Here is a 27,455-nt window from a genome sequence, read left to right on the forward strand (position 1 = left end):
AATAAAATATTTTTAAAATAATTTTGTTAAAATAGACCCCATCCGTTATAATAAAATATTTTCATTAACTTTGGCTTTAAAAGAATCGATTCAAATTTTTGTAATTGAATTAAATCATTCAGTTAGTACAATGGGTTGAATCATTCACATCCATTCAACACGTATACACATTCTGTATACTTTCCAGTCGTGTTGGTAATGATTCAGACGAAAGAAACACAAAGAGAATCAATTTTTCTGTGTTTAACTCGAAACATTCCATTAAAATGTTCAGTGCAACCGCTGAACACACACATAATAAATAAAATCTTCCTCACTATTCCCCTATACAAATCGAAAATAATATTTTGAATCCAAGCAACAGAAACGAGAGGGATATTCGACTGAAATAAAACATGGAAAATTTCCCAAAGCTGGTACATTCATTCGCACCAGGCCACACTATCGTAACACAAAAAAAAAGGTAATAAACTCTCGGGTCGGTTTCGTTGTCATCGTCATAAGTACATTGTCGCTTCGGTTTTTTCATTCGATTCTCTACACACAACCCATGCCCTTGCTAAATATAACATGGCGTCGATTGTGTCTGATGTAAGACATTCGGTGTTGCGGTTTATTTATCGCGTTTAACCGTATGCATATTGTGATATTAACATATAATTAATTGTTTAAACTGTAATGCATTCGTGGACAAATGTATTTATTGTGGATTTTATACAAAAAACCGTGCTATTTGGCGAAAAATTGAACCGGCGCTCTTGTTATCTTCGTTGGTTTTCAAGTTTGATGGACGGTGGAAGGAAAAAAAAAAGTTAATTGTCTCGGACCGTTTGTTACCTTTATACCTTTACCACTATGTGTGTACATTTTGTTCGGCAAATAAAATGTTTATAAATAAAATTTAAAAGAAAAAGAAGAAATATTTGTATTTTGTAAATATTCAAGTGGCACCTGTTTTTTTTTTAAACTAAAATATAATGAATGAATGAATGTGTAATAAGCATAATTTTACAAGTGATCCTATTATTAGTTCGTACTATGGAAAAGGAATATTATCTAAACGAGTGACGAGTGAGCATACAAATAATGTTGTGATGTTTTCATCGTACAGTGTTTTTACAACGGTGGTTTTTATGGATGTCCACAATGGAACTGTACTGTAGTAGTTATTGTGGGTGCATTCAAACTGAAACAATTGATGTGCTTTCGAATTGTATTTATGCATTAGACATTACCATAAACTTGAATGATAAACAGAAGCGATCTCAATACCAAAATTCTATCTATCGGCTTAAGGATACCATAGTAAATTGGAGCACAATTACATAAATCAACACTTTGAAATGATAGGTTAGCATTGCCATGTCATATCTATATAATATTGACATTTTTGTTCATATTTTATTCTCCTCTTTTTTTATCTTTCAACAAATCTATGTGGAATCGAAATACGGCACTTGCGCGTTTCATTGCAATTACACTCAAATTATTGTTTTATTCTATCGCAGTCGCAGGTCTCGCACACCAATTCAAAATGAAGTCTCTTTTTTCAATTTAAAACCCAAAAAAATATTGAATTCCAAATGAATGTTTTTGCCCAATATGCTGTATTGCACCCACCGTTGACTCGAATAACCTTCATTGAATCAAAAAATTCAAATTAATTTCAGGTGTAGGTAGACGTGGTGTGCCTCCTGGGGGTCCTTTAAGTTTGCCATCCACACTGGAGGACCCAGGAGCAGGATGGAAAGGCGGACCGCCAGGTCCAGATAATCAGGGAAATCTTCCAGGAGGATTCACACCTTCCGGTCCCAATTCATTTGGCGGACCAGTTGCAGTATCATTTCCAAACGCTGGACAAGGAAGTCCAGCCGGTAGTGGACAGCCAGTAAACCAGTACCAAGGGCCACCAACCGGCTCCAACACGCCACAATACACAGCATCGCCAGCCCCATCGGGCTCATCAACGCCTGGTCCTGGTCCTCCACCGAATGTAAGTGGAGCTGGATTTCCTCCGCCACCGAATTCGGGTGGACCACCATATAATGGTCCGGTTGCCGGCGGACCATTCGGATCACCATCAGGCGGTCCACCGTTTAATCGACCAAACAGTTCCGGACCGCCAGCCGGATTCGGAGGACCACACTTTCCATCGCCAGGCGGGCCTGGAGGTTTCGGAGGACCACAATTTAACATGCCGCCTGGATCACCGTTTGGACATGGTCCTGGACATCCAATGGGCCCAATGGTTCCTGCTGGACATCTTATGGGCTCACAACCTGTTGATCGCATGGAACAAGGGTGAGTGACATTTCATTTCAATTTTAAAATCAATTAACATTCAATCGTCAATTCCGTATTCATACAAAGTATGTAATTATCTGCACGTATTTTGAATTACGATTTGATCGTCGACAAAATAGATAATTGAAGGCAGGAAGGACATTTTCGAATTGATTATTACTTATCCATTTAGTACACTCCTGCCATTTATTGTTAATCTTCAATCTTGATCCCACTATTCGACAGTAGAAATTACAAAATGGAAAACAAAACATTTCGAATATCGCGCAATTTTATCGCTTTAAAAACTAATCTTTCAACACTCCATTCTAACAATTCACTCACAATATCATTCGCGTCAAATTCTTTCCATTCCGCAGCTCATCATATTTCATATTCATTGCAGACGAAAATGCAATCTGAGAAGATGACGATTAACAGTCACATTTATCTATTCCGAATAAGAAGACCTTGACTTTATTCATTCGGAGGTTCGTTTTTTTATTAGAAAAAAAAAATGTGATTTTACATTGCATGTTCGAGTAGCCAGTCATTTTCGCCATAAAATTATTATCATGAATATTTACAAACACAAAAGACGGAAAATTTTTATTGCTAGAAATATTTTTCGTTGATATTTCGCTTGTAATCTGTTACAAAAATGGTTCGTTGTCGTTGACATAGCCAAATACTATTTTCGAGAATTTCTTCAATGGACCGTAGACGTTTTGACAAGTTATTTCTAATTAGTTATTTACCAAGATTTGTTCTAGGGTGTCTAAAAAATTCACCGATTTTTTTCCCTATTGATCGTCTAAATTTCAAAACGTACAGCCACTCATGAGAAAATTAAGAAACGGCGGCTCCACATTTTTGATCGAAAACCATTTTCAAAAAATTATCAAAAAGGTCGATAACCATGAAGTTCTTGCTACTAAGCACCTCATACAAGATTTTATTTATTACGTCAGAAACGGCCTCTGGCTCAGGTACATTTTAGGCTGACATAACTAGGTCGATCTAGGCAAAGTATGTGAACACTGAGCCAAAACTCAATACTAACCAACGTAGCTCCAAGTCCAACAACATTCTTACGTCAAACATAACAAATCTTATATAGGAAACGTCGGTTGGCCTGTAGAGGCGCCATAGCTTTCTTCAGTACGCCATTCTTTACGTTCTATTTTCAGGTGAAATAACTTCCTTCTGGTAAATATTCATGAAATGTCATTGCAGTGAAGTTAGTTCACAAAGAAATAGATCTTATTTTATGACGAAATGTACTAGAAATCTAATAGAACTTTACGAAAATCTATTACATTTGAACCTTAGTTTCCAAGCATCATTTCCCTATATATTTACCAGTAATATGGGTTCCGTTAAGTTTGTGATCCGCTGAGAGTTTGCGTTTGCCTTCAGTGTTTATATACTTTGACTTTAAGGACGTACTCTGTGAACCAACTTATTTTTCTATAAAGAGAATGGGTTCACTCTAGAAGAGTCATATCGTAGAACCATTTTTTTGTTTGGACCAAACGATATGAGTCAAATGCGTCAAAACTTCCATTCCGTTTGAATTACTTATCGGATCATCAAAAAATTAAGAAAGACATTTCCCATTTCGTTAGTTCAAAATCAAATATTTGAGTAGCTAATTTGTAGAATAAACTTCAAGAGTTTAGCGATTATTGTCAATGTTATATAAGCATTATCATCGGAAGATATACACGAAAATATAACATTCCAACTAATCAGAGAGTGATTATACGTTGAATTTGTTCGATAGCACACATTTTAATACCTATAAGAAATGCAATCAGTTGCAATTTTCAGAAAATTGTCAATTCGTTTTCGAAATTATTTCTGTTTCACTAGGTTTTGCCCGTAAATTTCGATTCGTTTTTTTTTTATAAATTTAAATTGCAAAGTTATATCGAAGAAAGTTGACATTCGTTAAAAGGTCAGGTCATTGTTATCTGTATCCAGTGTTATAAAAGTTGGTGGTGCGAACAATTATTTTCGTATCGCGTTAAGTTGTCTAAGAAGCCAGATTAATATTTATTATGAACTTTTGTCACCCGCAATGAAGGTCGCTCATCAATTATTAATACATTAAGATTATTCACGTTGACGGATCCTTAAAAAACAAGATATAAAAGTAGCTTTAGAGGCTGAGGTGCACAATGACATAATAGTGTCATTGGAGGTGTACATATATTGTAAAGGGCCTTTCCTCCTTTTCGCTTACACAACATCCACAGATGTTTTGCTCGTGTCTAAGAGCACTTGACGACCAAGTACGGTAAGCGTATAACCATAGAGTTAACCGTTTCCAAGTTCCTGGAATCTCTTAAACTTACAGTATTTGAATGTCCAGTATTTATGAGGTTCCACCAAATAAGGACACTTGCAACTTGCTTGGTAAATTGCAAAGAGATGAAACAAATTCATTGTATAAGTTTTGGTGTTTTTAAGGGAACATGCATAAAGGATGTCCTCAATTCAATGTTGCCAGACACAGCTGTAACTACTCAATAAGTATACACTTCGGGAAGTTAAATATATGCCCATTTAGGGTGTGTATTTGGGGGGACAGTCCTACATTTCACACCTCAGAAATGCATACTTATGAAGTTATCAACGATTTTAAAGCTGTATGGCAGCACTGAATCGCGGACGTCTTTTATGTACGTCCCCTAATCGTCGTACCATGAAAATATGTTTCGTTTCGCCAACCGCAAATGACCTCATACCGATTCAAAATGTGGTGACCGGGCAGTCGTTTTGTTACCGTCTCGAATCTCGAATCTTCTATTGGGTCGTTCTTTTCAATTTTTTTTTTTCTCAATTTATTTCCGCTGTTGTGTCGCATCGTAAATCTCATTTACAATATCCATCCATAAGAAGTTGCTTATAAGGTTACAACATCATTTGAAAGTACTTTTTTTTTCAAAACTCATGTTAATCTCCAGTAAAACTTATACAGGAGAAATGATTCCTTATTCAAAACTAAAAAGAAAGTTTCGTTTGAATGTTGAAGAACTTTGCTTTCCTTGAATGAACCGATTTTTGTTGTTGTTTTGTGTTTGTTGACTACTAGAACCAATGTTCAGCACAGGTCTTTATAAAAATTAACAACAACAGCAACAACAACAAAACGATTCCATCATACATACGTTCGTCCATAAATTGTTTCAACTTTTCGTTGGTTCTTCTGAATTTTTGTTATAAAGTCTAGAAATTATACCGACAACATAAATAAAACGTCACTGATTCGACAGTATCGTAACACATTTATAAATATTATGTTCATGTATTTAGAGGTGCATGCACAGCACACGTATATTATACCTTTCAATATATGTGTTGAATATTGTTCATCTTCGTCGGATAAGAAATGAAATATAGAAAAAAACACAACAACAACAAGAACAAAAAAAAAATTGAGAAGACGAAAAATGAATATAAAAAGAAATAACTTGTTCGACTTGTTTTCTTAGGTCAAAAAAAAGTGAAAAAAAGAAGAAGTTTTTGCCACTGAATGTACTAACAGAATGGCATAAAAAATATTTTATTTTTTTCTTCAACTTTACCATGCTCATTTCTCCCATAGTATACATCTCACCGTTCTCAATATCATTATATAGTTGTGCATCCACTCACAGTGGTGAAACATTCAGGTACACTCAACGGCATAAATTTTAAGGGTGGTTGTTATACACAGCTATCCGCATACATCGAATCGTGCGAGTGTGTGTGTGTATAATGTTAGCTGGTATCTTAATTATTACCAAAGATAGGTGAAAAAATACGAACGAAATAATCAACATACACAACCTACTACATGACTTCAATTGGTTGTCGGTATCCTCGTTCAACATGTTTCAACACACCGTGATTTATTTTGTATTCGTTGTAGAGCGAACTCAATTCATAGACCATGTTATTGTAGAGATTTTGCAATCGACTCAATTGGTCGCTGTGAAACTTTCAAATTTTGTCTGTCCAGCAACTCATATGCAACGCGGTTCTTTATCGAATTTATTTTTTAATTCATTTGCGCAGTCGCTCTATTTTTATTGTGCATTCAAAGGCACGTTAGTGGTGAATTCAGTTACCGAATCCACTGAAATTCACGGAAGTTTATCGATATGAACCGATAATTGATCGATAAAATTTCGGTGAAGTTAAGTAAATTCGGTAAATGAATTTACCAAGGAGGTGCGGGAAAACATGAAAAGTAGGAAAATTTGCAATTCTGTTTGCTTTATCGGCAATAGCTACTGTTGTACAGTCCCAATTTTCTTAAAAACTAAATATTTGGTTTCGTCTCGTCAATACCTTTCATTTTACATATATCACACCATTTCTGAGCGAAAATATGCTAAAAAACCAGTAAAAAACAGGCGCGAGCGTTACATCAAATGAAAAGTATTAACTAGACAAATCCAGATATCTGAATTTTAGGCAAATCGAGTTGGTCGATCAGTAGTTATAGGCGAAAAAGCGAGAAAAACACTGGGCTTTGCCTGTTTTTCACTAGTTTTTCCAGCATATCTCAAAAATTTTCGCTCAAAAATGGTGTTCGATATGTCAAATGGAAGGTATAGATTGTGGAAATTGTATCGTCACTACCGCAAAAATCAGGGATGGCACTGCCTTCGAGTCGGTCTTTTGAGATACGAAATTTAAAAATCAAAACCATTTGTTAGGAAATTAAATTTTCGATCACATTGTCCATGAAAATATTGTTCGGTGAAGTAACAGATGTGACCGACTTGCCGACAGCGTCAATCATTGAGAGTCCTGTGAAATAGTGCTCAAATCCACAATCTATTATCGAGATGAAGCAATATATTTAGATTTTAAGAAAATCGGGTTGGTACTACAGTATTGCCGAGAAAGCGAGTAAAACTGCATATTTTCCTACTTTTCCTGTTTCCCGCACCCTCCCAATAATAGGCACTGGTGCACTTACTACTATATTGTCCTACTTCATATTTCGTTGATTGCAATTCAATTAGTCAACTTCTTTTAGTTATGCATAAATTAAACTTCCTGCACCCTCTCCGTCAGAATACCTGAATTCGATTAGGGAATAGATGCACACGATAAAAGCAAGAAAATTTCGTTTGGCAAAGTTTCCTTCTTTTTTTTTGCATAATTTTTAAGACTTAATGAGGAGGATGAACATTAAAATGAAAAATGTTTTTAATGTTGCGTGTTAATTCTATTCACGTGATTGACATTAACTTCTAAAGTTTGTTACAATAATCAACTTCATTTCGCTATACTTTACCTGTACGCTTTTTTTATTATTTGTTGTTGATACAAGTGTGTCAACTGGTAACCTTAATTAAACACACATCAGTATCACTATTTGACTATTCGTTTTTGTTGTTTTTTTTGACATCACATATACACGTCTCTATATAAATTCGCAACGAAACAAACATCGTGTCATCATGTCATATTTGTGTGTATGCTTTTTGCATCAAACACCCCAACCTAACGTTACCTAGATCCGACGAACGAAACAAAAAAAAACATTTCATTTAAACAAAAATGAAGAAAATTACAATTGAAACAATGCAAACATTGCTGGGGTATGGTGGGGTACACATTCATACATAGTATAGATACAACTTAAGCAAAGAAAATCGTCCCAAGTTCGGGTCGGTTGTCATTGATTTTTCATTTTCATTTGTGTATGACTGAATCTGACCCCCCTCCACAATATTCCCATTCTTGTGTTATTCTCTGTTTATCGTACACTGTGCGCTACATTCATACACATCATCATCATCACTGACTTAGCTGAGAAGGTATATTATCGTTGTAAGGGTGAGTGGTTGTTTTATTCGGGGTGGTTATGGAGACATTTCGCGGGTAGAAAGGAATATTATACCGAAAAAGTGTAACCTCTATCACAACGTAGCTACTTTTACCCTACTATTCGAACAGGGTGAATCATGGGTTCGAATAAAATTGATTTTTATAACAAAACATTTTTGGTTCTTTAGTCAGACGAATTGGTTTCAGTTAAAATGTTTTAATTTGATGGACAATCTTAGCCATTAAAACTATGGAATTCTGTAAATTAGTTCGTTGTATAGTCATCACAGTCATCACAACTCATATCCAATCAAAATGTAAAATGGAATAAATTGACTCGACTACCACGCTCACCATAAAAAATGTTATGTTGAAACAAGATATCGATGTCTCAAGTACCTAACGCCGCTAATGTACAAAGATTAGGCTATCGAAATGGGAAAACTTTTTTTTTCAATTCAAATATTTAAAGTAAAGTTTCTCACTACACGTAATTTATAAAGATTATGGCTTTGAATTGACTAGACATAAATTGACTTTTATAAGTTATGAGGGTCACAATTTAATCGAGCTTTCATTGTATGTAGAGGAAGAAAACAAGACCAGTTAGTTTAGCTACTGACTACAAAGTTGCAGTAGACAATAAATGTATCTTCGTCTTCTCCATCAGCTTTTCAAAACAAAAAGTCGGCTCATAACCCAGGTGAAAATGAAAGTCTCAAAAGTTCGAAAAACGTAGTCTCATGGTCTCAAATCTATTGTCTTTTGAGACGTGAGACTACGTTTTTCGAACTTTTGAGACTTTAATTTTCACCCGGGAAGTAGGAAGTAGGAACGAGGGGCCGATAAATTAGGAAAAACTGTCAAAATCCTTAGAAAGCTACAATATCTTTTCGCCAGAAAAATGGAAGAAAATCCTGAAAAAACTAAGAAAACTATAAAATCCTCAAAAATTAAAAAGAAAATTTAATTTTAAAACCAATGAAAATCCAGCATAAACGGGAAAGAAAATTCTCAGAAAATCATTGAAAATCAGAGGATTCTTTTTTCGAAATATCTTTGTCACCGAAATATCCGCCCCTCATTTCCAAAGTAGATAGTCAGCAACATGACGTGTAGGAAACAAAGGATCACAAGATCTGTGTTTCAAGATCACCTAGGTGATCGTCCCACCCTGATAAATCTAAAAACATGACAGTCAAAATATACAACTCCCACAAATCACAAAAAAAACTATCTTGGAGCATGCCTAACCGACGGTTGTCTTTTTATCACAAAGTGTCACAATGTCAATTTAACCTAAAACTTCGACAAATATAATTGTTGTCTTCAGGCTGGAGTGGTCAAGTCTCCAACTGCTGCTAATATTTTTCTATTTCCTTAACCCATCACGTATTGTTCTACGCAACCTTCAGGCAGTTCGAGTCGAAAACAGAACAAAACGTAGTGGCAGTGTTGCTAAATGCCTACAAATTACCTGCGTTGGGTAAATAAAGATTTATCTCGTAAAAGTCGTTTGATCGTTTTAAGGCCAATGAAAAAAGCCAGCTGATGTTGACTGGAAAAATGTTAGGACACCGAAATTGTCAAATTTGAAGTGATTTACGTACTATGACTGGACAGGGATGAGGGCATCAATTCTCTTTCCTCTATTCTATAGCTATACCGATAGATTACGATTCGCTACTTCACTGAAGGATGTCCGTGTAACGAAACCAATGTCAACAGAAAAATATTTAATTTTTTACTCGACGGATTTTAGTCAAATAAAATGCTATTGTATAGGACATGACCTCAGGACTCCGAAACAGTAATCAGTTTTTCAATCGACCCTATATTTTGTTAGAGATAAGGGGTTGAAAAAATGTTTGTTATCGCGTCCTGAGGTCATGTGCTATACGATGGCATTATATTTGACAAAAAACCGTCGAGTAAAAGATTATTTAACTTTCTGTTGACACAAGGTGTGTTACAGCGACATATTTTGTACTTTATCACGTAGAATTAAGAACAGAGAACTGATGCCGTAATCCATCTCCTGTTGTTATATTTCGTGTGCAAAACTAAAACTAGCAACGCCACTAATCAATATGCATTCCATCTGATATTCCATTTGCTTGAAATCTGTACTCCTCATTCAGCGTATACATATTTAATGGATTCCAAATTTAAAATGCATTGAGAAGAAAGATCGGAACAAGTCAATTTCAGGCCTTAGAAAAACAAATTAAATGAAAACGTGGGATCTAGAGACTAAAACTGTTTACGTAATTTTTTGGTTTGGTCCTGGACACCATGTCAAGACGATTTTTCAAGACCTAAAATCGTGTTATTTCGAGAGCTAAATTTGAAAATTTGTGCTTCAAAAGTGGCAAGACAAATGAAATGTCGTGAAGGAATGAACCTAAACTGTCGCTTATGAGTGAGTCCATTAAGTATCATGTGATACCTCCTAATCTGTTAATTAAAATTGACCTAGAAATGGGTCAAATCCAAACATTTGTCGAAGGCAAAAGGATCCTGTGATTTTGATCATAAATCAAAGACAATCGAAAATGAAATTGAAATAATCTCCAAGTGAGTTTTCGAGTCGGAATTTTGTTACCACAAGTACGAGGGACCTACAATTAAAACGTATTTTACTCTGTAAGACATTTTACTTCTTTTCTTGAGCGAAATAATTGGCCACTGTAAAACTTCGTATTCAAAAGCAACAAAGGGTTTCCCCGTTCGCATTGTTTTTCTCTTTGTTTTAATTTTCTCCATTTCCTAAAAAAAATGAAACAGTAAAATATCTCGATTTTAAAATAAAATCCGTAGACATTCACTCATCAAACTCAGCTAGATTCGTCATCCAAAAAACAAACTTTTTTTCAGTATATAATTCCAAAATGGCTTTCACATGTTTCACATTCATTTTTATTTTTATCAAACTCATATTGTTGTATGGGATAATACCGATGAAATTCACGTAAATAGCGTAATGTCAAAAGCTTTATGCCTGGAAGTAGTTCATGCAACGAACTTTATTGAAAACAGTTAGTATGTATATGCTCAACATAGATATATTGTTAGGAGTATAATTTTAGTAGAAAAACAACATAATGTCTGCTAACTTTTATGTTAAATTACAATTGGTGCTTTCACTGTGTCACAGACAAAAATACCTTATTAGCTTCGTATTACACATGCTGACCAGTTCGACGGCAATTCTTTAAATGTATGTTGCATGGATTGGGTACATCCCGCGATCCCACATAAAGTTTCCGAGTATGAAATGAGTGGGAAATCTGTGACATCTCTCAGGATATTTGGTCTAGGCCGCGGGATGACATACAATTTTGCATGTCCCACTGATCAACACTATGACGTACTGTAAAAATTGTCTCGGTTACAAAGACCAAAGGTCTACGAGGGGTAGACTTCGTTACAAAGTCTGAAATCTTTAAAGTATTTTTTGTCGTCAACGGAATGTGCTAAAAGTCTATTTGTTAATTGTTTTGTACGATCGACCCAAACTTCCGTTCGAATTGTATTTTTTACAGAAAAAATCCCTTCCTTTTGATTCCAAATTTATTTGAAATTTGATGTTATTCTCGAACTCAATCGACTCCTTGAACCGAACGAGTACCTGCTTTCATTTTAATGTGTTTAAATAGCAAAACCCGAAAACCTAAAAGTTTCCGAAAGTTTCGTAGGTTAAAAAACATCGCACCGAAACCTTGGGCTAGATTGATCGAAAATTTCTCTTCATTAATGAAGTTCAGCTTGAGATAGTGAACGCAAAACTGTGCCTATGCTCTTGATGTGCCCTTTACTCTAGGCATGAGATTTAGGGGAAACACGTGGTAAACAAGGTGCAGTACTAATTATTTCGCGAGGATTATTTTCTTGATGCGGTACATTCTATTGAAGATGGCAACCTTTTTGTTTACCGTTTTGTTGATAAATTTCTTAACATCCAGGGGTTGTTATTGGAAATATCTGAAAATTCAGAAAAATTACGAATAATTCTGAAAAAGTTCCGACAAATTTCGAAAAAAATCAGAATTTTTTCGGAATTCTGTCAGAATTATTCAGAACTTTTTTTCGAATTTCAAGAAATTCTCAATAATAAGCCCTGTTACCATCGCTCCCATATTACACAAAAAAAACAATCGCATTCTTTAATGCTAGCAAGACTATCAGTTCTAATTTGTAAATGCAGGTTTCAGGTTCAATTTTCGCGTGACTTTAACACCCATTATCACACTACCCATCCGAAACACCCCCGCTACGTTTGTAAGATGAACGATTTTCCATATTAAAAGCTACTACAAAAATGACCAGCCAGGCAGAACAGAATTGATTTTGATACCTGTTCGTGTAACCTGTCAAAATAACTATATTTTACCTACCGTCCGGTCATGTTTACAAGATAAAACGAAACAACCAGTTGAAGAAACATGAAGAAACATCGGGAAGGAAGGAAACGATTTAACTCAGGCCAGTTTTTGTCCTATTAAGACAACTATTTCGAAAAGATCCGATAAAACCGAACGAAAAAAAAATTATCAAAATTTACATTGGCATCTCCTATCATTTTGTGACATTAAGTCCGCGGTTGCATATGTCTGCAATATTAATATTTCGATATATATTCGATGGTTACCAAGCTCGTCTAAAAATGAAATGTGTGTACACGTACAGTACATTTTATATAATAATTTTTTTAGGCTACAATATACACTTTACGAGGTCATAAGTGATACACAAAATTCAGCTCATTACCTATATACAGTAACTGCTGTATATTGTACACGCCGTACACCTCATGATATATCTAGGAAAAAATATGTATATATTCGTCGATGAGAAGAAGGAAAAAAAACTATCAAAAATTTTTGAGAAGGTAATTGCGCGAGTGTACACCCACAATATAATAGTACGTAGAGTTTATAACAACATGTACACATATATATTACTTATAGATAGATAGATAGATAGATAGATGGTGTGTGTTGTACATATATATTAGGGTGGCTCAAATTTGCATGTAAAAATTTTTGTTGCGACTGTTTTGGGAAGCCATGGCCAGAACCTTATTTTGACAAAAAAAAAATCGAAAATCAACTGCTTTTTGGGCTAGCTTAAAATCAAAATGTGAAAAAAGTGCCAAATGTGGACTTCTCAAAATCGGTGGTAAATTGACACATTTAATTGAATTTTTTAAATTCTTCAATGGTTTCGATTCATTTACTAGAGTACTACAAAGTATACGATTAAAAATCTCTCGAGTGACAATGAAAAAAAAAAAGAAAAAGAAAAAAACAGAAAAGTGACTTCCCCGGAAATTTTATGGGTTGAAGGGTAGAGGTTGGTACTAGAATTGATAGATGACATCCATAGCTACAACTAAAGCCCTTGTCCGATGTTTTCCGTGAAAAAATTTTGATTTTGAAAAATTTGGTTGTTTGTTCATTGTCAAAATCTGTGTACTGTGAGACCTTTCAGAAAATACCTCAATTACCATATTGGCTACAGCTGGAGGGTCGTAAGTCGTAATGTGTCCATTTCTACACTGAACTGGCGCTACTCGGAAATGTTCTGACACATCGAAGCAAAAACCAAAAAATTCGCTCTTCGTTAGTAGTGCATCGTCATTTTTCATGCTTTAATAAATAATGATGCATATAGTTCGAGGTGAGGGTACCTCCGAGTGAAAAAATCTGATTATTCGGTATCCCCGGGGCATCACTCGAGAGTCTGATGTCGACAAGTGTGTTTTTAATTTTTATTGCATACTTTGGACTCTAGTGAATGAATTAAGACCGTTCAAGAATTAAAAAAAAAAAAAAACAATTAATTTGTTAATTTACCTCCGATTTTGAGAAGTCTGAATTTGGCACCCTTTTCACATTTTGATTTTGCGTTAGCCCAAAAAGTCAATGAAAGTAGAGAACAGGTATGGTCGATCGCCGAATTCGTCTTAAACGCACTCACATTTTATGTCAAAATAATATGAAAATGAGTGCGTTTAAGTACGAAAATCTAATTTTTATGTCCTCCGGGCGGACAATAGACCATACCTATTTTACACTTTCATTGCAAAAAGTGCACTGAGAAAAAGGATTACGTCTGACACGTTTAAAGTGTGGTAAGGAAGTTGTACACCAGACAGGTATGCGTACTTCCACACGACACGTATGTCCATACATAGTCATTGTATAATATACGATGACTAAGGTAAGAGACATGCCACAATACGTATGTATAACAATACGTGTCGTATGTTAGCACGCATACGTGTCTGGTGTATAAGTATAACTTCCTTACCACACTTTATACGTGTCAGACGTAATCTTTTTTCTCAGTGTGGTCGTTTTTTGATTATTATTTTTTTATTCAATCTTAGTTTCTGGCCATTCCCTTTCAGAATTCCTATGGCTACCCAACAAAGTGTTTTTTGAACCACCCTAAATACAATACACACTGACTGACTATGAATGTAGCTTTGTCGACAGAGATATACACAATAATATCTATGTTTTTATGTACTTGGGAATGTATAAAATATATTTGTACATAAAATCGACGTTTCATATAGCCTGTAAATATAGTAAATGGGTATATGTATATATGTACGAATGTGTATCCATGATGATGCTATGTAAAACGGAATGGAAAAAAAGAGAGCAATACGAGTTGAGTACCTACTATAAACATTGGATTTTGTTGTATGTATACATAAGAAATTCATATTAATACTGGAAAATGAAATATATAAAATGTCTATATAAACATATATATATATATATATGATGCGCTATACGTTCCATGTACACATTATATTTATAAATGTGGTGTGTATATATATACTAAGGTGTATGTAATGTTGTACATATTATGTACACATGAAAGCATTTCATATAACTCTATATATTGTGTGTGATGATTTTTTTCTTCTTCTCTACACGACGGATATTTTGTTTTATACATAGCTCAGAACCTAACGGCATAGATTGATACTCATTTTTTTTCACTTATTTATTTTTTGTTTCTTATTTACTCATCAAACTTGGTGTGTTGCATTTATCTGAAAACTGCGTATACCTTGCTGTTGATAGGCTTTTTCGTCCCTGTTTTTGTATAAGGATCACATTGCGAGCAGGTTCAATTTAATGCAATACATAAGCAGTCGTCAGGCACTGGTTTAAAGGATCTTCATGTATACAATACACTCACCCGACAATCAGATTTCAGTTGCATCCCTCACTGAACTATAAATTTCTTTTTCAATGAAATGGTATGCTGTTCGAAATACCGATACACATTGCGGTGTTTCGGTGTAAAATTTATGATGAGAGGACAGTGAGTGTGTGTATACCAGTGGTTTGGACGTACTGACTAAATCATTATAATAAAGACGATGGTTGTTCGGAGATAGTTTATTATAGTTTTCGGTTCTCATGCAATCCCATACTGTAGTGATCGACACGTCTGGCTGATTCTAATTAATTTAAAATGTTGTACGCCAGCACTGCGGTTCATTTAACGTCGACCCTGATTTACACAAGTTCGCTAACCATCTTCTTAATTCAATGAAATTTTATTTGTGAAATGATTGTACAGAGTAAGTTTGAGTGGTTGACTGGTTGACCCAAGCCTGTGGGTCCATTTGTTTCAGGATCGTTGCAGCTTAGACGATTTCCGATAATTTTGTTCGTTCGGACAATCGCAAGCCATCAAATTGTTTAATTCTGAATCAAGAACTTTTATGGAATATTGCTACACTTCTTGGAAATTGCACAATTTGTCAAATCAAACTTTGTACAAAAGTAGCCTTCATATGACTGTACCAAACACGTTTGGATTTGAAAGTGTGATTTGAGTACTTTTATGGGACTTTCTTTATATATCCATTTATTTATCCGAATATTTTCTTGCTAGAAATTCTATTTTTTGTATCGTACACACCATCTCATAAACTGTACATTAAACCGACCGTTGGATGCGATTACCACTAAGGTTTACGATTCTAAATGCACCCCAATACTGGCATATAGTCTTCCGAACGGATTAATGGCTTGTGGCTCGGTGTACGATTCAAGAAATTGAGTATCAGTAGACCATTTTCTCGTGGACTCTTGTGGCAATTACTTTACCAAAATTCTACCGAATGTTACGTCGCGGCGCGTCGGTCTTTTGTTCATTCTTTTTTAAGATTCGAGCATGAATATAGATGTCATCACTAGCGAAAAGACAGTGTTACCTGATGCAAAACACAATCAGTTTAACTGAGATCATTTGATGATCAAGCGAACTGATTTTTCGTGAAAGCAAAAACCTAAATTTCCTCAATATGTTTTTTTTATTACATGCGTGATAGCAAACGAAGTCATTTCGCATCTAATGAATTGAGCACAGCAAATAAATAATTTTCCCACATATTACAGGCGGCGGGTCGAAACTTAATGAAAAGATCAGCGCATTCCTGTGATAAATCTTTACTAGCCGATCGCATATCGACTATCATATCATCTTTGGTACTGACAAAAACATTCACAGCAGGACCCGTTGTTGAACGTTTTTCAGACCTCTTTGAACATACTCAAAATTACATTTCGGTTGTCCTATGATATCGTAGATAGTCTTGTAATTACCATCTAAAGTCCTGTGCAATTGTTCTATAATGTTTTCAACAGAAGCATCCTGTATATGTGACCGATCCTACATATTTGCTAGCTATATCGCAGTTACATATACAGTTGACGTATGCCTTTGTAATTCGAAGGAATTTTTCCGCAGCGACGAGAACTGCATCCGGTTCATCTTCGCCAACTCCGAGTGAGGTAATTTGGGCGTGAAGTACCTTCTGACGTTGTTAGGTGGAGATGATCCAACTCCAACTCGATTGCTGATGTACTTAATGAATATTTTGTATTGTAAATTGTATGACAAAATTTACAATTATCTCAACCTGACTACGTCAGAAGGCACTTCATGAACTGAATTCTTGTCCATTGTTTTCCTTGGAATCGATCCACACTTAGATAAATTCCACGTTTTTACAACAGCAAAGATGGAAATGTTATTTTACAGAAAGTTGAAGAAAAACGACTATCCAAATACAATTATGGACATATTGTTCTGATAAACAGGCTCAACGAAACTAAACCATTCAAAAAATTCGATCGGATTTTATATTGCAAGAAAATTAAATTAGAAAAAGGATCGTGCCAAACAAAGTCTATTTTTTATCGATAAAATTAGTTACGCCCGCACTGGAAGCACCTTAGAACGCTTTTGGCAAACTGACATCAAAATTGATTAGAAGCAATTGAATATTGCCTCGAAAGTTTCACATTTCCAGTGGCGACGTCCCGACGTCCTTATGAGACATTTTTTGTTGAGGCGTGTATTGAAGGTATTTTAAGCCGAAGGCAAGGAACAACTTCGTCACGTCGAAACAAAAAAATTACTTACATACTAGCTTGAGGCATGAAAACACTAATAAGTGAACTACACTACCGTAATTGTCACATTTACCCTTAAGGCACTGTTTTAGGGATTGTTTTTGGAAAATTGAAAAAATACGTAAAAAGTTTTTCCCTAAAATAGTCTTTAGGGCCTTTAGGACCTAGTTCAGCGTAACTCCCAACAACAAGGAATTGGCTGAGTAGATGAGATAATTTTTGAGTCTTTTTCCAATACAGCTTTAAAAATAAAACATTCCTTTCTTATGGCTCGGCAATTCTACCTACAAACGTAAGAATCTTATTCCCGTTCTTTGTAATGTGCCGTAATAGGTTAAAAGAAAGTTATTGCCGAGAATAGAATATTTTACGATCATATTTTTTGCATTCCGACTTTTACAAAAAGGTTATAAATAAAGGCATTGCGCTAGTTAAATGTGTCTACCAGTCTATATACCCCAGTACCTACAAACGTAATATTTCAGTTATTTTATTATGAGCAAATTTATTATCAGTGTACCTTCCCGACTTAAATTTTCAAATTGTTTTGATGATACAGAGAGGAGTGTAATAGTACACAACATATTTACATATTTATATCTGCTGTGCAACAATATACACAACACCAAACATCTACAAAACAACAATTTTTTTTTTCGATTGTTTGTTCGTCGTGTACCGCGCGTAATACCTTTATAGTTTAGGTACTTTGGCGTATATTGGATCATTAGCAAATAATATTGTTACACACATCCATGTTTTATTTGAGAAAAAAAAATTCTGTTTGACTCGATTGCAAAATGAAAAACACCGTTCGACAAATTGTGTAATTTGTGGAGTCATCCGTTAAATGAAACATAAAAAAAAAACTGGAAAAAAATAACTTTTTTCGTTCAACGTTTCACGTACTTCGACTGAAAGGATTTTCAGAAAAGGGATGTCATTTTGTATGTTATCCCATACAGCGCCAGTGAATAAGACTTTTTGGCGTGACAAAATTCGTGACACATCTAATTTCTTAATTGTTATTATCACACCCCGTTACACGTATACTGAAATGCCCATAGCAACGATTACTTTAAAGAATTCGCCGATGTGTGGTGATACCCCTTATTCTTCTGCGACAAATTATTTTGTTAGGGTCTATGACTTTGATATATTCAATTCTACGGGGTATCAGTTACTTGCATTTTGTCATAGAATGTTTATGGACTCAAAGTCGCTTAAAAAATTCATCAGTCAGATTTCTTTAACACCGTCCGTTACTTATACGTTTGTAACTGGAACGGAAGACCGATTTTGATATCATTTTTAATTCATTGTCATGTGCCATGTGAATAATTGCAAAATTTAATCTTTTATCGAGGGGGAAACCACTAAGCTGGTTAACATGATTAACAGCAGGATTATCACATGTAAATCAATTAATTCATTTCCCCTTGTCTCTTATTCAATTTGAAATCTAAATGTTGTGGTGGTCAACTTGTCTCCAGTAGAAGCTAAAAATGAGGTCAAATAACATTTTTAGGTTCAAGATTTAACCCATTTCGATCATGACGATCTAGTTTCACAATTAGACAATTGGATCTGTAGGAATCAAAGTTGACCATTTCCACCTGTCAGAAGTGACGTTACAAACGCCATAAAAATAAGTATTGACGAGATCACAGAACAATTAATTTTTTATTGATTCTGTCACAATTATAATGGCAAAAGTACACAGTTCGAACTCATGATACTACCTGTTCATGATCAATAAGCGTTTCCATCAGGTTCACACAATTTTCTAAAGAAATGCAGTTAATTGGATTATTTACTCCTACTCGTAGATTTGCTTTTGACGTTTAAGACGTCATTTTGACAGATGGAAAAGATCGACTTTTGATCCCAACTTCTAAGTTACTCAATTTCAGTTCTCGAGTTATATTCAAAGTCAAAGTCAAAAATCGCTAAAGTCTCCAATAAGCCACCGAATCTGGTGCTCCTCCTTCAACCTATAGTTTTCCAAACGGGATAATTATGCTTTGGTCATAAGCGATTAAGCGATCATTTAGACTTACTAGAATCGACGACTGAACTTTGACTGCAGAGATCAACGAATCTAACCCACTAAATCTCCTGATTAGGTCGAGCGCAGATATTTTGTTCGTGTTTAAAGGAAATGAATTTCTAGAATTGACGATTGACCTATATGATATGATATTATGACTAAAAACGAAAATCAAAATTTTATTTAATTTTGTGATTTTTCTTCTCATTTCAGAGCCTTACCTAACGTACCTAGAAGACATTCATCGTATTATAATAATCAAAGTACTGAACATAGGGTGCACGAATTAAATAAAAGGCTACAGCAACGAAACGAGGTAGATCTTTGATGCATACTCCCATGATCCAATATTCCAATTAACATTTCATTTTTTACGCAAACTTCAAGCAGGAAAGCGATAATTGTTGGTGGGACTCATTTGCAACAGAATTTTTTGAAGACGATGCGACGTTAACGTTAACGTTTTGTTTAGAAGACGGCCCCAAAAGATATAGTAAGTGTGGTTGATATTTGTGGAAGCTGGGAGCAGGACAATTTTTTAGGACTTGTAAAATGACTTCAATGGTCTTGTAGTGCGATAGTCAATTGAATTGACATTGGTGTTAGTCTCTGCTACCGTGAAGACTATAAGTCGGTAGCACGGACACCGACTAACAATCATTTAAATCCACTATCCGCTTTCCGATTGAACTCAAGACCTCGAAATTAACCTGTTCCGAGCCATTGGTACTGGCAAATCGATTTGCAACTATTCAATTAACATTTTCGTCACATTACCTTCCACAGCTATAGGTAGAACATTAATACCTCGGTACTTCCGGAGTATATTCGAAGGAGGTGTTACAGAACTGTACTTCCACATGAAGCACAACAAGGAATCGTTTCACAATACATCTGTCACATTAGACTGTGAACAGTGCACAATGGTAACACATCACGGGAAGCCAATGTTTACAAAAGTAATTATTTCTCTGTTATGATCACCACAATGCGGCCCGACATTATTGACGCATAAAATCAATTATTTTCTTTCGATATTTTGCAGGTTTGTACAGAAGGACGATTAATATTAGAATTTATATATGACGACTATATGAGGATAAAATCCTGGCATATGGCTGTGCGACAACATAAGGAACTTATTCCCAGAACGGTTATTTTACACCAACATTCACCTCAAAACGATCCAAACATTATGGAACAATTATCGAAAAATATCACACGGCAGGGAATAACAAATTCAACACTAAATTATCTACGCGTGAGTGGTGATATTCAATTGACTTGAGTCCAAGATAATTTTTTTTTTGTTTTCCAATTTTGTTTCGTACAGTCAGAGGCAGTGTAATTTCAGCATGAACTTGCTTCAGCTGATCCACATCAACAATCAAAACTGTTTATACGGTTTTACCACTACCACGCACGTGGGTGTAGCTGATGCAACCGTATAAATAAGTATAAACAGTTTTGATTGTATGTGTGAATCAGCTGAAAAACGGCTGAAGCAAGTTCATGTAGAAAATTCACTGCTACTGACTGTAAATTTCAAGATCAAAAATTTTCTTCAAAAATTTCGTGAAAGTCGGTTGATTGTGATACTGAAAATGATTTTCTGTTTCTTTCGCATTTCCAGCTGTGTGTCATCTTAGAACCGATGCAAGAATTAATGTCGCGGCACAAAGCTTATGCACTGAGTCCCAGAGATTGTTTGAAGACAACGTTATTTCAGAAATGGCAGCGCATGATTGCACCGACGTCGGGTAAGAGAGGTACATTTTTTTTGTTGTTGCTAAGTTTGTGTTAAAATGTCACAGGGGGGTTTCTCCATTTTGTGTTGGGACAATACTGTGCGATTGTGTGTTAATCGGTACTTTGCTTGCATCCTCACAAAAGTGTCGACTTTCTTATGGATTGCTGATGGGAATATGCTTCACTGAACTTTTTTTTTTTTAAGTTGTTCTATGATCGCAAATAATGTAGTTGATCTTCCAAAAAATGTTTTGTCATTTATTGCCAATGCCGGACTGGCTCAGAAAAGCTCTTTGAGAAAAAATCCAAAAGGCACATCGTTTTGGGCGACTGTTTCGAATAAGGCGCATCGGCTCCTACGACTGTGTCCGCTCATAATTTAGAAGTATACGATTCGGTAGATGCTATTTGCACCGGGGACGAATAGTGTCGCTATTATTGTACACATAGTGTGTATATCTCGAGCGGAACGAGCTAAAACAAAATTTTACAAATATCGAAAAATTTATAATTTTTCCCAGCGCCAGGCTTTTTAGTCTTTTTTCGGACTCAAGTACTCAACCAATTCGAGCGCTACCACATTTTTTCGAAACATTACGCGAAAATCACGAGTTTCGCGAGTCGGGTAGTCACCCGAGTGCAAATAGTTTTTCAAATGAAACGTTTCAAACTTATCAATGAGTGAACGGTCACGTCGTTTGCACCCGAGTGCAAATAGTTTTTCAAATGAAACCTTTCAAACTTATCAATGAATGAACGGTCACGTCGTTTGCACCCGAGTGCAAATAGTTTTTTAAATGAGACGTCTTACCTGCTTGCACACGAAGCAATACAAATTTTTCATGATGTCGCACTCGCATGTAAAAAAAACTTTTGACTGAATTTATCCTTTTACAAAATTGTCGTCCTGTGAAAGACTGGCGCGCGACTTGAAAAAGGACACTTAATAACAAATGCGATTTAAATCATTTCGATTGTATGAAAATCATAAAAAGCCCATTCGGGTCGTCACCCGACTCAGGCAAAAGGTTCTTCGGGAATCCCCCGAATTTTCAGTACGGCCAGTCCGGCACTTTATTCCCATCCTAATTCAAATCTATCTCACGTCAAATTAATTAAACAAAAAATTCTTGCAAAGTCACACTGTACCTAGCCCACTGTGAATAACTAAATGTAACGTAAGTTTTGCACGGCTCAACGTGAAACTTTAATTTTTTACAAAAATTTCTTACCTTTCGTTGAAAATCGTTTCTCTACTGCATAAAATTGTGCAGCTTCTTGCATGATATGATGGTTACGATCGAAACGACCGAATATAACTAATGTTTTGTTTGCTTTTTAAAGATGCGCAACGACCACCAAATAAACGACGGAAAAGGAAAGGTTCAAATTCAGGAGCAGCCAACAACGCACCACCAGTGACGAGTAAAAAACGTTCACCGGGACCAAATTTTTCATTAGCCTCGCAGGTAGTACTCATGTTTTTACATCGCATTCGGTGTTTGTTTTTATCATTTCCTCATCAATATTGAATTCAAACTAAAGCTCGGAATCGGTCGGCCGCGGTCATAAATATGACTCAACCTGATTATACAGATCTGGTCAGATTTTTATTGTTAAAGAAACCTGACGACTGACCTGACCTGAACCTGAATTTGTGAAATCTCTTAGGCGGCCAAGTTGACCTGAAATTTTCATACAAATTTTCAAGTCACCGTGTCAGGTTTCCAGGTCAGATCTGACCTGATCACTATATTCAGGGGTCAGGTAAATTCAGGTCTGGTCAAAATTGATTGAATCGGGTTCAGGTCAAAATTGATTGAATCGGGTTCAGGTCAAAATAGTTTCAGTTCAGTCTTCAGATGAACGTGACCCGTTCCGAGCTTTATAATTCAACTCACAAAAATATTCTCAAAAAAATGCCAAACAAATGATTTTTCTCCGTTTTTTTCTCGTCCATTTCTCCACTACAGGACGTGATGGTGGTTGGTGAACCGTCTCTGATGGGCGGTGAATTCGGTGACGAAGATGAACGTCTCATAACCCGCTTAGAAAATACCCAATACGATGCAGCTAATTCAATGGACCATGACAATCATGGTTTCGGTCATGCCGACTCACCGATGACCGGCTCGAATTCATGGAATGTCGATCGAAGCGGAGGAGGACCACAAGGTAATACACCGTCCAGTCAAGATTCGGAGAAAAAAAGTCCGGCAGTATCACAGTGACGGATGTAACAAACAATTTTATAAATTTTTCGTCCCCGTTCAGAAGAGAAAAAAATTTATAAAATCGGACAAAATCATAACTCACACACAAAACCCTAAAAAAAATTTAATGAAAATGAAAATAATAAAATAAAATGAGAAATTGAAAAATGTCATGATGAAAACTTCATCTCTTTTCTAGCCAAGTTTTTCGAAATGGACGAAATGAAAAAAACTAAAAAAAATCACAAATGAAACACCACTGTTTTTTATAAAACAAAAAAAAAATGAAGCAAAGAAAATTGCCCCCACCCCTCGAAACAATTGAGGGGAAAATGTTAGTGAATATTTTACATCCTAAAAGAACATTTTTACTGAACGAACAGTTTGTTTACCATAAACAGTATTGATAAAAGTAAAAAAAAAATTGAAAAAAAAAAATGAAAAAATCTTTAACTGTGAACAGTGATTTTAGAAATGAAAAAAATGTTTTACTAGCAATATGATTTTGTACACTACATTTGCGCACTCTCGTCCGACTGAGTATTTATTCAAATTAAATAAAAAATGAAATTGAAGAAAATAAAAATTAAAAAAAAAATCAAATCCAATAAAAACGAATTGAATTAATCTTTTTAAAACCATGAACACTATGGAAAGTAAAACAAACCAACAAAAAACATTTTGTGCTAAATTAAAAAAAAATGGTTAAGTGACAAACCCGTAAAATTATCGGCCGGATATATTTTGAGACGGTTAACTTAAAAAACAAAAACAAAAGAAACACAACCGAATAAAATTGACGTTATACCATCATCATCAAATCAACAACAGCAACCAACAAACAAAACTTTTTAGTGTGGAAATTTAAATCGAAAAGTTTAATAATTTTTACAATAATTTAAATGGAAAACAGAAAGTAAAGTAAAAAAAAAAACAAACAAATTCATATAATATAAATAAAATTAATTATAAAATGCTAAGTTAAACAAATAGTGTAGTTAAAATAAATTATATTATTCGAAATGATTGTCTATCGAATTATTTGTTTACTTTGCCCCGCCAGCACCAAATTCACCGATGTGTTCACATTCGACGCTTTAGAATAAACTGTTTTTATTTTCGATGAGATCCAGAATCCTTCTTGAAAAATGTAAAGCCAGAATAACGAACCACGAAAGTTTTGACTTCAATAGTAGATCCAAATTTTTATTTTGACGAGTTGTAACGTTATATCCCGACCCGAAGGGGAGGGTGGTATTCCTATTCGTCACAATAAAAATTTGGACCTACGTACGTACTGTGAATATGTAAGAGTCAATTCACCAAAACTTCGAACAGTCTGGATTCAAGCTGACGGCGATCCAAACGAGCTATGGCTCAAATGAATCCTCGTTCAATTCTGAAAATATCGTGGAACAACTTTTTTCACAAAAAATTTTTGTTGGGTTGACATGGCCCTTAGAAAATTTTTCTCCGGAGTTGTCGTGAAAATCGTTTTTTATCAATAGCTCCAACATGCGAGATGTGAATAATGTCAAATTGTTTGTACGCTTATGAAGGTCGATGAGCTGAATATTATTTACCAACAAACGCCGATTTACGACCCACCCAGCCACCACAACAAGTGAAAAACCTCGAGAAAACCGAAATTTTTGAAGGGCTGTGGGTGGTTGAAAAAGATCTATGGCTCATCTTCTGGCTGTATCACGTTAGTTTTACTGACTACAATCTCGTAAAACTTTAAACAATAAAATTTGCTCGAAAAAACGTTATTTGGGGAACCTAAAAGTTCGAAGAGTTTCCAAAATTTGATGGGTTGAGATACGTTGTGAAAAATCAACTCCATTTCTATCTGGGACGGTGAGTATGATCGAGTGGGGTGTCAATGGATAGGGCGAGAAGTAAGCTACAAAAATCCGGGTTAGAGCTTCCTGCTACTAACTTTCTCAACCGCCCAGAGCCCTTAAAACATTTCGGTTTTTTCGAGGTTTTTCACTTGTTGTGGCGGCTGGGTGGGTCAAACATCAGCGTTTGTTGGTCAATAATATTCATAATTGATAAAAAACGATTTTCGCGACCACTTCGGAGAAAATTTTTCTAAGGGCCATGTCAGGCCAACAAAAAATTTTCGGGAAAAAAGTTGTTCCACGATATTATCAGAATTGAACGACGATTCATTTGAGCCATAGCTCGTTTGGATCGCCGTCGGCTTGAATCCCGATTCCATATAAGCTGTTCGAAGTTTTGGCGAATCGACTCGTAATGTAAATGCATATTTCATATGAGCGAAGCGCCATTTACATTGCCGTACTAAGAGTAATTATACCTAGAGAGGAAATTTCGAACAAAGTTAAGTAAAATATGTGGTCCCAACATGAAACACGAAATGTTTATTGGTATATGTGTTTGCCCTCTTAATTTAGAGGACACATTGAAATATCAAAAGCAAAAAACGTTAACGCATGCATTTATTGGTGTAAAATTATACGAAATGTGTATCTTATACAAACTGATGTTGGGACCACATTTCGTCGTACAAATTTCCTCTCTAGGTATAATTACACTTAGTTGCCGTATCCTTAGAGTAATCATACCTAGAGAGGAAATTACGAACAGAATTACGTAACATTTGTGGTCCCGACATGAAATACGTAATATTTTAGAGTGTGAGTTTTTCCCTACTAAATTGGTGGGCAAATTAGCGCAAAAAATTTAAATGTGCCTACTAGAAGGATTTAATTTTTTTTAACAATTTGAGAACCTTTTACATATAGTTACCACCGATATCAACAAACACAACGAAAATAATAGAAATTGACCCGTGTTGTTTTATGCAGCAAATTAGTGTGCAATTTTACATTACACAACGAAAAGAAATGTCTGAAAATTGCTTGCATCGAAAGATGGAATTAATAGATTTGATATGATGGGATTATAGTCTTGGAAAGGTTTTAATAAAATAAAACAAAACGATCTTGAAACGACATTACATTTTATTGGTCAACAAATAAAGTAACTTTCGTGTTGCTTGCACGCACAAATTTTCTGAATATTTCGTCTTTTACTTGCTACCCGGAAAAATGAGCAGGCATTTCCCTTGACTCCTTTACTTTGGCATACCCTAAGGGGCTGTTCACATATGACGTCACGCTATTTTGACGAATTTTCGACACCCCCCTCCCCCCTTTGTCACGCTGTGTCACATTCGTGCGAACCCCCCTAAAAATGACGTCACATTTCAAATACCCCCCCAAATTGATAAAAAAAGTTATAGTTTAAAGCTGCATATAAAATCTCAAACGCCTTGAAAGCCAACCAATACTATAACTTTTCAACGAATCACACGCCTTAATGAATTGTATTTTTCACTGTTAGCGCTAATGCTTGGGGTAATAACTTGAATCTTTAAATGACTAAAAATGAGTTTTTCAAAATATATGATAAAGTTCAAGATTCAAAAAATTTCAAAGTGCAAAATGTACAAATTATTATATTTTCCACGCATTGGTGAATGAATCGTCACAATTCCTACCTTGATGGAAATCAAAAGTCTAACCTCGCCTGAAAAATTAAATCAAAAATAAATAGATGTTTCGACAAACGAATATGAAAGTTGTTCGGCTGAAGTATTTAATTTTATCAAAATTGAAAGGTTTTATAAATAGACTCATCATGCTAAATTTTTTAGAGAAATTAATAAACAAACTCAATATCTAACAATTTTTAATTCGTAAAAGTGTGACGTCACGCTTCGCGTGACCCTCCCCCCTCCCCCCGTCTTTCATCGTCACGTTTTCCTAGACACCCCCCTCCCCCTTTACAGCGTGACGTCATATGTGAACAGCCCCTAATGAAGCACGTTTGCACCAT

General features: G+C 35.3%; 1 protein-coding gene and 1 long non-coding RNA gene across 8 annotated transcripts; one reads left to right on the forward strand and one right to left on the reverse strand.

The window, feature by feature from the left end:
- Positions 1–498: 498 nt before the first annotated feature.
- LOC119078240 (LIM domain-binding protein 2) lies at positions 499–24,351 on the forward strand. 7 transcript variants are annotated; one of them, XM_037185708.1, is made up of 10 exons: positions 499–1,350; positions 1,671–2,301; positions 19,837–19,939; positions 20,014–20,116; positions 20,410–20,582; positions 20,669–20,884; positions 21,257–21,383; positions 22,717–22,841; positions 23,346–23,547; positions 23,785–24,351. In XM_037185708.1, exons 1-10 carry the CDS (start codon positions 1,344–1,346, stop codon positions 23,835–23,837), a joined length of 1,740 nt encoding a protein of 579 aa, XP_037041603.1. In that variant the 5' UTR covers positions 499–1,343; the 3' UTR covers positions 23,838–24,351. The 7 variants fall into 7 exon arrangements, with proteins under 7 accessions (XP_037041603.1, XP_037041600.1, XP_037041602.1 ...); XM_037185705.1 differs by having other exon boundaries at positions 21,257–21,392; positions 23,785–24,032; XM_037185704.1 differs by having other exon boundaries at positions 540–1,350; positions 20,011–20,116; positions 21,257–21,392.
- LOC119078274 lies at positions 12,919–26,300 on the reverse strand. Its single transcript, XR_005087969.1, has 3 exons — positions 26,148–26,300; positions 22,592–22,604; positions 12,919–12,928 (listed from the first exon to the last, which is right to left on the reverse strand). It is a non-coding gene; the product is annotated as an uncharacterized LOC119078274 (long non-coding RNA).
- Between the last annotated feature and the right edge of the window lie 1,155 nt (positions 26,301–27,455).

Source organism: Bradysia coprophila, unplaced genomic scaffold (assembly GCF_014529535.1).
Source record: "Bradysia coprophila strain Holo2 unplaced genomic scaffold, BU_Bcop_v1 contig_248, whole genome shotgun sequence".
NCBI lineage: Eukaryota > Metazoa > Arthropoda > Insecta > Diptera > Sciaridae > Bradysia > Bradysia coprophila.

Coding starts and splice junctions, on each gene's coding strand:
- LOC119078240 (XM_037185702.1), top strand. Junction 20,117..20,409: donor AGACGGCCCCAAAAGATATA/GTAAGTGTGGTT, acceptor TACCTTCCACAG/CTATAGGTAGAACATTAATA. Junction 20,583..20,668: donor GGAAGCCAATGTTTACAAAA/GTAATTATTTCT, acceptor GATATTTTGCAG/GTTTGTACAGAAGGACGATT.